The 13474-nt window shown below is 45.1% G+C and overlaps 1 protein-coding gene across 1 annotated transcript in view; it reads left to right on the top strand.

Moving 5' to 3' along the window:
- STAT3 (signal transducer and activator of transcription 3) overlaps window positions 1-13474 on the top strand; it is a 159857-nt gene that overhangs the window by 115989 nt on the left and 30394 nt on the right. Inside the window, exons 14-17 of the mRNA XM_082271450.1 lie at window positions 6921-6968; window positions 9710-9793; window positions 10329-10427; window positions 12018-12153. Coding sequence (XP_082127576.1) covers window positions 6921-6968; window positions 9710-9793; window positions 10329-10427; window positions 12018-12153 — 367 coding nt within the window. The remainder of the gene's footprint in view (window positions 1-6920; window positions 6969-9709; window positions 9794-10328; window positions 10428-12017; window positions 12154-13474) is intronic.

Here is a 13474-nt window from a genome sequence, read left to right as displayed (position 1 = left end):
TACTGTAGAAATGTCACTGGTAATCCCAAAAGTGTCACAAATGTCAGTCAAGGGTCCGATCTGTCCGCCGCAATGTCGCAGTACCGCAAAAAAAATCGCAGATCGCCACCATTACGCGTTAAAAAAAAAACAACAAAAATGACAAAAATCTTTCCCTTTGTTAGTAAACGCGATAACTTTTGCGCAAACCAATCAAAATACGCTTTTTGCAATTTTTTTTACCAAACATAGGTAGCATAAAACAAATTGGCCGAAAATTTTAAAAAATTTTGATTTTTACTTTTTTTTGGGGGGAATTTCATATAAAAAAATGTGAAAAATATTGTTATTTTTGCAAAATTGACGCTCTTTTTTTTGTTTATAGCGTGTGATCAAAAAATCGCACAGGTGATCAAATACCACCAAAAGAAAGCTCTGTTTGTGGAAAAAAAAGGACGTCAAATTCGTTTAGGTACAGCGTCGCACGACCGCGCAATTGTCCGTTAAAGTCACGCAGTGCCGAATCGCAAAATACCCCCTGGTCAGGAAGGGGGTAAAATCTTCCGGGGCTTAAGTGGTTAAGATCATAACCTATAACTGCATCTTTTCATATATCGTATAAATTACAAGCTTAAAGTGAAGTAGTTATTCTGTGCACAAGGAAGGATTATGGAAGTGGGGAGGGGGAAGCAGATAAGCTGGGTCTGTGTTTGTAATGCATCATAAATGATGTAGGCAGGCCTGACACCTAATGCTTTGGAATTCAGAGTCAAAATATAGTTCTCATGTCAGAAAGGAAGGTTGAGCACGCTACACTTTTGGTACATTATTGTTTATTTCTCTTTCCTTCATTGACAGACACAGCTCCCGAACTTCTTAACTATTGGGATATACTGCCCCCTACAGGAGAAGGACACTAGGCCAAAAAAGTCTGGCTACGCCTATGGGCAGTTCCATGGGGTATACTCCCTCTCTCTGCTATAGGTACTTTTTTCTGCCTAGTCCGGAGTAAGGACTTAGTTCCTTGCTGGGATCTCTGGTCCTGGCAATTTTTTTCTTTTTTAGATAGAATTTTTTTTTTCCTGGATTTTCTTTTTTGAGATCTACAATCAGCTGGCAGACTGGGCGACAGGCTGGATAATCTAGATTCAGTGGTCACCCCAGTCTGGCCAGCGCGTGCGTGCAGACCTCAGCTCCGCGCTAGGTCGGCCGTGACATAGCCCCATCAGATGGGGGGGCTGGCCTGCTAGTTAAACGCCTCGCGTGGTCGCGTACGACTGGGTCTCGGCCTGAGTTGCAGCATTCCTCCTAGCCGACAGCCTCCCATTTCGATGAAGAGGATGTTCTGTCTGGAGTGATGCCCGCCTGGTTCCTGGTATGGTAAGTAACTGTCCCCACTTTCTTCAGGGTTTTGGGTCGAACCCCTGGGTTGCCCTCCTTTCAGTTAGGCACCCCCCCCATCTGTCTGGTGGTCCCCTTTGGCTATCTTGCCCCCCCTCCATCACTGGGGCTGTGCTGGGGGGGGGGGTGCGCTTGGCAGCCGGGCGATTGGCAGTGGGGGGGGGGGGGCTGTACCTGGTGGGGCTCTTTCCAGGGCCCCCCCCCCCTTCCTGCCTGTGCCAGTTTCTGAGGCCTAGGGATCATTCCTGGGTCCCTGTGAGCCTTTGTCGTGCCATCATTTTCTTGTAGCCTGTGTGCTTAATGCACAGCAGCGATGTTTGTGTAGTCCGGTTGCCATTTTGCAGTGGCTTGCCATTGAAAATAGCAGCGGCCATGACAGTGGAGCCCTGTGGGCGGCGATTTCGGTAGTGGGAGCCCCTCCTCATCCCCTGGTGCTGACTCCTCGATCATTTCACTTCCTAATCTCCACGCGTGGAGTACAGATTATCCTGGTGGTTGCAATTGCCTGTGTCTGGTGGGGTTCTCTCCCTCTGCTGAGGATCGATTGGTTCCTTATGCCTGGCGACCGGGTGGTACTGCCAGCGAGGTGGGGGTTGTCCCTTTTGCAGTGTTTTACACTATTTGTGGGGTCCCTCTGGTGACTCTGTCTTTGGAGCACAGCTCCCCACCTGACCCCCCCTCTGAGGCTGCGGTGCCCTCCAGGTCCCAACCATCCATCCATGCACTGACAACGGTCCTTAAGTCCTTTGTGTCCCGGGTGGAGATGGTTTTTGGGCGCCGGGTTGGCAAAAAACACCCCCCGCCTTCCCCTGTGTCATATTTGTCTCATCGGATCCTGAATCTGATTCGGCCGCTGTGGACGTGGGTTACCCTGCTGGGTCTGTGACCATGCGCCCTGAATCCTCAGATAGTGAGAATGATTCCTCCACTTCTGCAAACGCGTACAAAAAGGCGCTGTTGGATGCACTGATTGTAGCTGTTCGTGAGACCTCAAAGATGGAAGATGCTGCTGAAGCTGCGGCGATGGCACAGGTTCCCTTTGGTGTTCACAAGCCACCCAGAGCTGAAAAGGTGTTCCCTTTCCCCTCCTATTTTGACAGAATTGTCAATAGTGGGGACGACCTAAGCGTCCACTTGTGGTCCCTAAGCGATTTTGCTTGGCGATACTCCTATGAGGAGTCCCTTAAGAAGTGGAATGTTCCACCGGTGGTGGAGCCTCCGGTTTCCAGATTTACCAAGGAATCTATGATTCCCGTTGAAGAGTCCCCGGCCTCTAAGGACCCGGCTGATATGAAGGCGGAGGCTGTGGCCCGTGATATGTACACCCTGGCTGATACTCACCATTGCCCTGGTGTCGCAGACTGACCGAATGGGCTAGGCTTTTGCGCCATGTCCTCTAGTAGGAGTAGCACTCCCCTGCCTTTGCTGAGCTGGCGGACCAGCTGGTCCAAGGGCTTCAGTTTATCTGTGATGTCTCTTTTGGATGAAGCTCCCCTAGTGGCTCGGCTCTCTGTTTTGGCAGTGGTCCTTCAGCGTGTCTTTTGGCTCAAATGCTGGTCTGCGGACCAGACCTCTAAAAAAGCCTAGACTGATCTTCCCTTTCAAGGAGATTGCCTGTTTGGTACTACCCTGGATGACCTCATTAAAAGTCTCACAGGGGGGAAAGAGTACCTTTCTTCCGCAGGCTACTAAGGGCAAGGACCCTCGTCATAGACTTGGGTCCTGCTTCTCAGCTCATACATTTTTTCATCCTTCAGGGTCGACTGACAAGGGATAGGAGGCCTTCGGGGCCTCCTCTGAAGGATCCAAGTGACCTTAGTCTGTCAAGATTGGGCTTCTCCAGACCTGCGGACAAGGCCCCTTCAGCATGAAGGTGCGCTCTCACCTGTATCTGGGGTGGGGGGACGGTCTTTGCTGGTTCCCGGACCCGTGAACACCCCTGGTACAAGTCAGGTGGGTCCACAAGGTCATTTGGTCCAGCTACAAGATCGAGTTTCATTCTTACCCTCCAGTAAGGTTCTTCCTTCCAACGTGCGACTGTACCCAGTCCGCTTACAGGCTCTTTTTGGGGCGGTGAAAGACCTTTTACTTTAAAGGGTGATGGTCCTGCTTCAGACTTCAGAACGTTTTCAGGGGTTTTACTCAAACCAGTTTACAGTCCCCTGGAAGGAAGGAAGGCAATGTGTGTTCAATTCTGGACCTCAAGGCACTGAACTGTTTTGTGCTTGTACAGAAGTTCAGAATGGAGTCCATTCGCACGGTGGTGGTGTTTTCCTTGCATCAGGGGGATTTTTCTTGCCTCCATCAACATCAAGGACTGCTTTCTTCCTTTCCATGTGGTACCCCATGTCATCTTTTAAGTCTACCCCGGATTATGTTTCTTTACTCGTTGATGGTTCTTACACTTCCCCTTCACATTAATAGTGTGTATTTGACTATTTGATGTATATTGCTTTAACCACCTTGTCATATATTTGAGATGTATGGATTTCCCCCCCCCCCCCCCCTCCTCCTTCCTCCTTTTTTGATAACATATCGTCGTGGCCTGTTCACCTTCCTTTACCCTCCTCTCCCCATGTTCCTTCCCTTCATCTTTTTTTTCACCCCCTGTTCCTCCTTGTCCTCCCCGCCACTGATCCTACTTTGGGGGATAATGTTTTATAGATGTACTCTTTTTCGTGCTTGTATGCCATGTTGATTACAGTACCGGTAGTCTCCTTTATACTTGAAGCACTGCATGGCCTACTACGGAAGCTTGCCCTCTCAATATTTGGATTCCTCTGTTTTTCGTTTTATACTATGTCGGATTGTGCTGTATGTGTTCTGTTTTGTTTCTTTCAAACTCAATAAAAATATATTAAACAAAAAATCAAGGACTGCTTAACTTCATATTCCAATATGTGTCGGTCTCCATTTCTTCCTCCACTTTGCCGTGGGAGAGGAGCATTATCAGTTTGTGGCGTTACCCTTTGGTCTCGCTTCTGCTCCTCGGGTCTTCACGAAAGTGTTGGCACCGGTGCTAGCATTGTTACCTCAATGGGGGATCGCCGTACTGGGCTACTTGGACGACCTCCTTTCGCAAGTGGAGTCTCCTACTGCTCTGATGGAAAACCTGGAACAAATTGTGCCCAGGGGGTTTTGACCCTACAGGAGTCCAGTCTGTTGATCAATATCCTGCAATTTCGGGTGATGAGGCTTATCCTGTCCCTGTGGATCGTCTGCAGGGGCGCCCGGTAAGGATTCAGTCAGACAACGCCACGGCTGTGGCATATGTCAATTATCAAGGGGGCACCAAAAGTACCCTAACGGCCAGAGAAGTGGCCGGCATTCTAAGGTGGGCAGAACGCTTTCTTCCAGCCCTCTCTGCTGTGCATATTCCAGAGGTGGAAAATTGGCAGGCCGACTACCTCAGTCGGCAGGCACTGGATCAGGGAGAATGTTCTCCCCACCCGGAGTTGTTTCAACAACTGTGTCTCTGGTGGGGGACTCCCAATGTGGACCTGTTGGCCTCTTGTCTCAATCAGAAAGTTCAGAGGTTTATGGCAAGGTCTCGGAATCCCCTGGCCGACGCCACAGACGGCCCCTTGGGGCCAGTATTCCTCCACTGAAACTTCTGCCGAGACTTCTGCGCAGAATCGAGGCAGAAGGGATTCCAGTCATCCTGGTGGCCCCAGACTGGCGTCGCCGGTCCTGTTACACAGATATATACTAAGGCTGGACGCCGATGTCCCATGGAGGCTCCCTCTCAGAGAAGATCTTTTTGCTCAAGGACTGATCTTCCATCCTGCTTTACGGTCGCTGGCTTTAACGGCTGGGTTATTGAAAGCTAGGTGCTGAAGGACAGAGGGTTGTCAGAATTGATAAATCCTAAAAAAAATCTAAAAAAGCTAGAAATCTTACTTCTAGGAAGATTTATCGAGTCCTGGAGGGCGTACATTACTTGGTGTGAGTCTCACAGGGTTTCTTCCCATTCCTTTTTGGTGGCTCGGCTCTTGGAGTTTCTCCAAAGAGGTGTAGATCAGCGTTTGGCCCTGGGAAACCATTAAGGGCCAGATTTCCGCCCTGGCAATTTTCTTCCAACGCCCATTGGCCACAAATTCCTTGGCTCACACTTTCGTTCAGGGGGTACACCACCTGGATCCCCCTGTAAGGTCTCAGTTGCCTCGTGACTTCCTCTGGTTTCCCCTTAAATGAAGACATTGTGTTGCCTTCCTTGTGTCCTAAGCCTAAGCACCCTAAGGAGATTGTCTTACATTCCTTGGATGTGGTTCGGGCAATCAGAGTGTACCTGGCAGTGACTGAGTTGCTTCTGAAATCTGATTCCTTTGTCCTTACGGACGGATTTTGTATGGGGCAGGCCCTATCTGCTGTGACCATTTCCAGATGGATCCGGCAGACGGTGGCGCAGGCCTACTCAATTAAGGGTCAGGCTCCTCCTTTCCCTGTTATGGCACATTCTACGAGGGCGCTTAGTGCCTCCTGGGCCTTCCGTCATCCAGGTCAGGGATCCAGGTTTGCAAGGCGGCTACCTGGTTGTCTGTACACACCTTCACAAAATTTTACAAGGTTAAATGTATTCGCATCTGCGGATGCTGCTTTTGGCAACAAGGTTTTGCAGGCCGCTGTTGGAGAGGCTTAAGCCTCTTGAGGGTGAATTTCTTTTTCTTTTTTTTTTTTTTGCCAGGTGGGCTCCAGTTGTTACTGGTTGAGCTCCTGTGTTACCTGGCTGACTAGGTTTAGCCTTTTTGGGAAGTATGTTTATTACTGTGTTTTTTTTCCCACCTCTCATGTTGACACTGCTTTGGGACATCCCAAGGGTCAATGGGACATCCCAAGGGTCAAAGAAGATATGGAGCTGTGTCCATCAATGAACAAAAGAGAAAACTGGATTTTTGTCTTACCGTAAAATCCTTTTCTCTGATATTCATTGACGGACACAGCACCCACCCTTCTGTTGAGTTGGGTTATGTATTCTTTGGACACTGCTTGTTACAAAACTGAAGTCCTATAGCAGGAAGTGGGAGTATACCCCCTAGGACTGCCCTATAGGCGTAGTCAATTATTTTCCGCCTCGTGTCCTACTCCTGTAGGGGGCAGCATAACCCAAGGGTCAAAGAAGATATGGAGCGGTGTCCGTCAATGAACATCAGAGAAAAGGATTTTATTGTAAGACAAAAATAGTGTTTTTTTACCTGCAGGATATTAAACTAAAAATCTCTCCACCTGAGACCGTTTGCATGTAACAACAAAATTCCCACCTCCTTGCTGCTCCTCATGAACTATTACTCCTTTACCTTATTGTCAGTTTACACTTTTTTTTTCTTTTTAATGATGTAAGTTATTCAGGAACCTAAAAGCCATGTCACTTTATATCTGTAAGGTTTTCTCTGCCTGCCTTGATCACTGCTCCTTTAATGAATAAAGCTGGGTTTTATTAAGGTGTATTCTAATGCGTACCTCTCAGTCCTACCCAGAGTTTATTTTTCTGTTGCATATTATCCTTGTCATTCAATTTGCATCTGTCTTCCTTTTGTTTGCAGACTCTTAGAGAGCAGAGATGTGGCAATGGAGGAAGAGCCAACTGTGATGTAAGTATACAAACTCATTGAAGAGCTCCATCCTTTTTAATTTCCCCCTGCCACTCAATGGTAACCTGCTTAGTAACACATTTGTGCCCTATGGTGTCATTTTATTGTGAACCACCAAAATAAATAAGAAAAACAAAATAGCGCAGTGCTCCAAAATCAAACCTAAAGATATAAATCAATGTAATACTCCAGAAGTGCAAAATTATATATCAGTATTGAAAAGTAATATATCATATTCAGTGCCAATAATTTGAATCTAATCCCAATCTGTTCCCCATGTATAGTGACAATAAACTTCTAGCAGAAGGGTACTCTTGATATTCATAAATGGCTGTGATCAGCAGCTGACAAGCTGTCAATCACAATAATTTGAAAATAATTTAAGCACCCCACCACCATCGCCCCCCTGCTGTTTACCTTCAACCTTATACCTTCTGTGTACTATCCGCAACCCAGAGTCGCTGCTGTTTCTGTGCCCTCCAATCCCTGCTGCTCTCCCCAGACCTTTACTGGATGAGGCAGTGTGTTGGGGAGGCAATTATATTGTGGGACCACAGTGAGGAGGATCAGATCTCTCCAGGACAGGGAGCAGGGAGATTGGTGAAAACATCCCCTATGTGTACCCATCCCTTCAATATTTACCATTGCTGTGTTTATTTATAACTGAAGGGATTGGAAAGCATGAATAACGTGTTTTTGTTCCTGCATAAACATGGGATGCTCGGTACAGAGCATTTCTGGATTCCATGAGTGCTGGGCAGAAAAGGAGATTGAGGACTCTGTATTTTAATTTACTTGCAAAGTATTTAGAGCACCCATTCTTAACCAGGGTTCCGTGAAACTCTGGTGATTCCTTAAAGAATTTCACATTTAATAGCATGTTACACCCATATCCAGCGTGTAACGTTTTGTAAATGCATCAGCCCATGCGATCACCCCAAAGAATCTTCTCCCTGTGTCTGCTGCCACAATTCATAAAAGACACAGGTATGCGAGGTCTCCGGCCACGTCACTCATTCGTAGTTCTCTATGAATAGAAAACTACATGGTCCAGCAGTCTTTGCGGCTGTCAGCTTGTAGTTTTCAATGAACTACCATGGCGCTGTGGTAGTTCATTGAGTCTTTCTATGAGGTATGGGCAAGGCGATACACTGACAGATCTGCAGGAGACCTGCATGGCACCAGCGATCTACTGATTGAGGGGTGACATGCTTTATGGGCTCCTGCAAAAAAAAAAAAAAAAATGCATATTTATTTACCTGCAAAAAAATGTGCAGTAATTTTTTACTTTTTTAAAGTAAACTTCTCCTTTTAAGCTGTGATTGATTAATCTGATGGTACCTGCATAGTTCCTGGGCCAGTGCTACTTGTCAAAATCAGCAATATGTCCCAGACAGCTTTTTAGCGGACTATAAAGGTTGCATTCTGATCACCATTGTAAAAGTTGCATTATTCCTACTGGCCATCAATGTAAGGGGCATTTTCTCAATTTTTTCCCAATGAATCTGTTTTAGTGAGGGTTCCCTGAGACTTGAAAGCTATTTTAGGGGTTCCTCAGGGTAAAAAAGATTGACAGACTGACTAAGAGGTTGAAGCACAGGGAAACGTGTATTGTAGAGAGGAGTTATTTCTTTTTTTTTTTTTTTTTTTTTTTTTTTTTTTTTTTAGCCATGACATGTTTTAACCCTATTTTAGTTTATTACCTAATCTAGAAATCTCTGCAAATACCCTGTTTCCCTGAAAATAAGCCCTACCCCAAAAATAAGACCTAGCGTGATTGTTGGGGATGGCTGCAGTACAAGCCCTACTCTGAAAATAAGCCCTAGTTAAAATCCTTGTAAAGACATTCAATCTGTTTTGTAAAAAGATGTGCAGTGTCTCCTTTTGTAACTTTATTGGGGAAATGCCTTCTTTACAGTGCCGTTTACAAATGGAGACTCACTGGATATTATATAATCTTTTTACAAAACCGATTTACATAATTTTACAATGACTTTAACCAAGGTTTATTTTTGGGATTACAGAATGTCATAATGCTGACTCCTGAGCTGACAGGGGGGGAGAAGAGAAGACAGGGGACACAAATGTTTTTAAAAAAAATAATTTATTGTTTTGTTCCATGTTTTTTTAAAATCTAGAGAGGGGTAAATGACCCAGCATAAGGACTGGGCTGCCTATCCTGTTTTAAATGATCCGTGTGTGTGTGTGTGTATATATATATATATATAATATATATACACACAACCACTTTAAGATCGTCCTTATACATACCGTAAATAAATAAGACCTCCCCTGAAAATAGGCCCTAGTGTGTTTTTGTAGCCAAAATTAATATAAGACCCCATCTTATTTTTGGGAAAGCACGGTACTTTCTCAGTTAAAAGAAGCTTCCCCACCCTCCCTACTCACACGAAGGTTTTTTCATTGTGTGGATTCTAAGCATATAAATAACAAATGCAAGCTCCTTCATTTCCACTCAAGCTGATCACAGATGTGCCACTGTCTCCACCCAAATTTTTTAAAATGGCAGCTTTTAAAAGTGTGAGTGCTCCTATTATGATTAACCCTTTTTCATTCAGAAATTGACAATTTTAAAATGATCCTCAAAGCATCATGAGAAGGAAGATGTCCGAGGGAAGCATAGATCTGGCCTCTAGCTTGTAGCATCACATCTCCAGTGCCCTGAAGGATTATCCAGTTTTGTGTACCGAGTGTTTATATGACCAATTTATATTTTTCAGGCATCACTTATTGTTACTGAAGAGCTGCATTTAATTACGTTTGAGACTGAAGTATACCATCAAGGCTTAAAAATTGATCTGGAGGTAAGCAATTCAACAACAAAGGTGTATCGTGGGTAGATGGGGCTTTATACTCCCAAAGCACCATGGGTCAGCCACACTTCTGAATGTGTGCAGGATTATAAAATACTTCTGTTAACGGTTTTGAATGAATATTTACATTTTCATATAATTTTATAGATGTGCTATTAAAACACATTTTCTTAAAGCAACTTCAGTTTTCCTAAGTGTTCATTGGCTCAAGAAAATTTAACAGATAGCAAAACTGTGGCTGAGATGTATATTTACCCATTACTAGCTTTAGTCAACCACTTTGAAACTCATGAAAGATGCCTGAGGCCTAGTTGCTGATATGGGCTCAGGCATAATTGTGTACAGAGTATAACTTGGTATATAAGATTTGGCAGCAAATGTCAATGTCTCCTCCCAAAGCCAAGATTCCATTGCTAATGCTGACTTCTTATGAATAGCAGAAATGTAGGTATTTTTTCTGTTTTAATATGCTGTATTTTATTTTAACTGGTGTAATCCCTTTTTTTTTTTTTTTTCCTCCATGAAGACTCATTCATTACCAGTTGTAGTGATATCCAACATTTGTCAGATGCCCAATGCTTGGGCCTCAATCCTGTGGTACAACATGCTGACAAACAACCCAAAGGTAATGCATTGTAACCTTTATTTGTGATTTAAAAGGACACCGGTTGAAATTGTCATAATGAGTACAAGTACTTCAGTGGATGTTTGTAATACATAGATGTGATAGTTCTGTATGGTCACATGTGTATTAAGGGGTGACTTTCTTGAAGCTTTTGTGTTTGGCATTGATAGACTATAACATAAGCGTGGGAAGAAATGAGGAGGGTTACAGACACACAGCAGTCATCAGATAGAATTGACTGAACCAGGAACATGCAATGACATAATATATTTCCTTAAACTTCTGCCTAACGCAACCCATTTAAATGAGCTCTGCCCACCTTCATTACTATTTTGTAAAAAGAATCTATGTAATGATGATGACTTTTTAGACCGAAATGTGAAAAAAATGCAGGCACTTCAATAGCAACGTGTACGCTAATGGAGGTTTAGGTTTGGTTTTAAAGAGATTACAGCAGGCTGAATACATGAGGGCCAGTATAAAGATTGATGTGCAGAGGATGTTTGTGAGCCTTTTAAAATACAGATACATGGTGCAGTTTTCTAAAGTGAGTTTTGACATTCAGAGACTGTACCTGGGTGCTTCTTGGCACTCAAACCTACACATAATTGTACCCTTTCTGCAACTTATTTTTTTCTGCAGACCTATTTTTTATTGACTCTGACCGCCAGCAGCACAAACCAGCTGATAAGTCAAAGTGGTAGTAAACTGCTGAAAAAAAACCTACAAGACAATAACATAATGTGCTAGTATGCATCGCATACTAGCACAATGACATTCCTTAGAACGAAGCGTATCTTGCCGGACCTTCAGAGCTCCTTTGCTGGAAAGTGAACTCGTCGCGGCTCCGGCCACTCACAGCGCCGAGGGAACATGTCAGCTCCCTCAGGGGTGTCCGGGCAACCGCATGGGGGCTTCGTTCTAATGTAAGTATTTCAAAATGTGCTAGTTTGCGAAGCATACTAGCACATTATGCCATTGTCCTGCAGGTTTTTTTGTTTTTTTGTTTTTTTTTTTGTTTTTTTTTTTTTTTTACACGGGATACAACCTCTTTTAAAAAAGAAATTATTTTTTGTAAAAATAAACTAATGCACATCTTTTTGCAGGATTTTAAAAAAGTTTTGTTTTTTGTTTTTAATTAGCTTGCAAAGCATTGCACCCAATCAGCAGATCACGGGTGCAATCTCTGCAGACTGTCGGTGCATCTGTCTGCCGGTACATCATACAAATGGCAGATAATGAATGACAGGAAGCATCAATTAACTAACTAGAGTGCTCATCAGCATCCTGGTAGTTAATGGATAACCATCACTAACTTCTCCCATTTACAGAACTCCACCCACCTGGCCGTGTTTTTTTTAAGTTGTGATAGCGGATTCAGGGAGAAGATCCCCTGCCCACTGTCACTACAGGGACTGGGGGGGGGGGGGGTCAAGGGAAGTTGATTTGCACACACATCCTTTTGCTGTTATAGCTAGGTAATAAAAGAAAAGACAAATAAATTGCAGATCTGCCTATTGTATGGATATGTTAAAATACATTTATATGATTTGTCAGTATTACAGTGCTAGTTAATGTTTTCATTTTTAGAATGTCAACTTTTTCACCAAGCCTCCCATTGGCACATGGGATCAGGTGGCTGAGGTCCTAAGCTGGCAGTTCTCTTCCACCACAAAACGCGGCCTTAGCATTGAACAGTTAACCACACTGGCCGAAAAACTGCTGGGTAAGCTCTTAGTAGTACAGGGGGTACACTGATACAGTGTAGAGCTGCACGATTAATCATTAAAAAAAAAAAAATTGTGATCTCGATCTTAAAACTGCATTTTTAAGGGGGGGGGGGGGGTGCAGAGCCTTCACAAATGTTTATCAACATTGCTAAGACTACGAGATAACTATAAACACAATGCTTTAGGCCCCGTTCACACTGGGGCGATCCAACTTCCCGGGGCGATCTTAAACCTCGGAGCGGCCGGCACGGACTTCATAACATTGAAGTCAATGCAGGTCGCTCCAGGTCGCCCCAAAGAAGCTCCGGACCCTTTTTCTAAGTCGGGTCCACAGCTTCTCTATGCCAGGCGACCTGTCAGGCGACCAGGTCGCCTGACAGGTCACCCCAGTGTGAACGGGGGCTTACAACTTATTATTTGGTTCTTTTAGATCAAAGGAATGAGTCCCGGGTCACACTTGTGCGATGCGGGAAGGCTGCGAATTCACAGCCTGTTCCCGCATCGCAAACTCACATCTGGCAGTCCGCTCTCATCCGATCCCCCATAGAGAGCAGCGGGGACTGTGACACCTCCCTCTCCGCACTGCAAGCGGAGACGGAGCTGTCATCCGCCAGCTCAGCGGGGATCGGCGAATCGATCCCCGCTGAGCAGCACGGATCCGCCTACGGAGGCGGACCGTGTGAAAGAGCCCTTAGACTAAGCCCTTTTTTTTTACACTTGTTGCTTACAAGTTAAAATCAGTATTTTCTTTCGTTCATTGATGTACACCGCTCCTAAACTTCATAACCATTGATTATACTGCCCCCCCTACAGGAGTAGGACACTAGGCAGAAAAATTAATCTTGCTATGCCTATGCCCTAGTCAGGAGTAAGGACTTAGTTCCTTGCTGGGGTCTCTGGTCCTGGCAAATTTTTTTTTTCTTTTTAGATAGAAATTTTTTCTCCTGTTTTTTTTTTTCTTGTGAGATCTACAATCAACTGCCAGACTGGATAATCCTGATCCTGTGTTCACTCCAGTCTGGCTAGTGAGTGCGCACAGACCTCACCTCCGCGCTAGGTTGGCCACGACCTAGCCCCACTGGACGGGGGCTGGCCTGCGAGTTAAAACGCCTTGCGAGGTCGCATACGACTGGGTCTCGGCCTGAGTCACAGCGTTTCTCCTGGCTTACATTTCGATGGCGAGGGGTTCTGTCTGGAGCGTTTCCCGCCTGGTTCCTGGTATGGTGAGTAGCTCTCCCCCTGGAGGGTTTTGGAGTGGACATGGGCCCCTCCTTGGGACAGTCGGACCCCAGGTTCCCCTCTTTCTCCTTAGCCACC

Source organism: Pelophylax lessonae (assembly GCF_965119305.1).
Source record: "Pelophylax lessonae genome assembly, chromosome: 11".
NCBI classification, from domain to species: Eukaryota; Metazoa; Chordata; class Amphibia; order Anura; family Ranidae; genus Pelophylax; species Pelophylax lessonae.
Note: the sequence above shows the minus strand (reverse complement) of the source record. Positions and strands in the feature narration are given on the sequence as shown.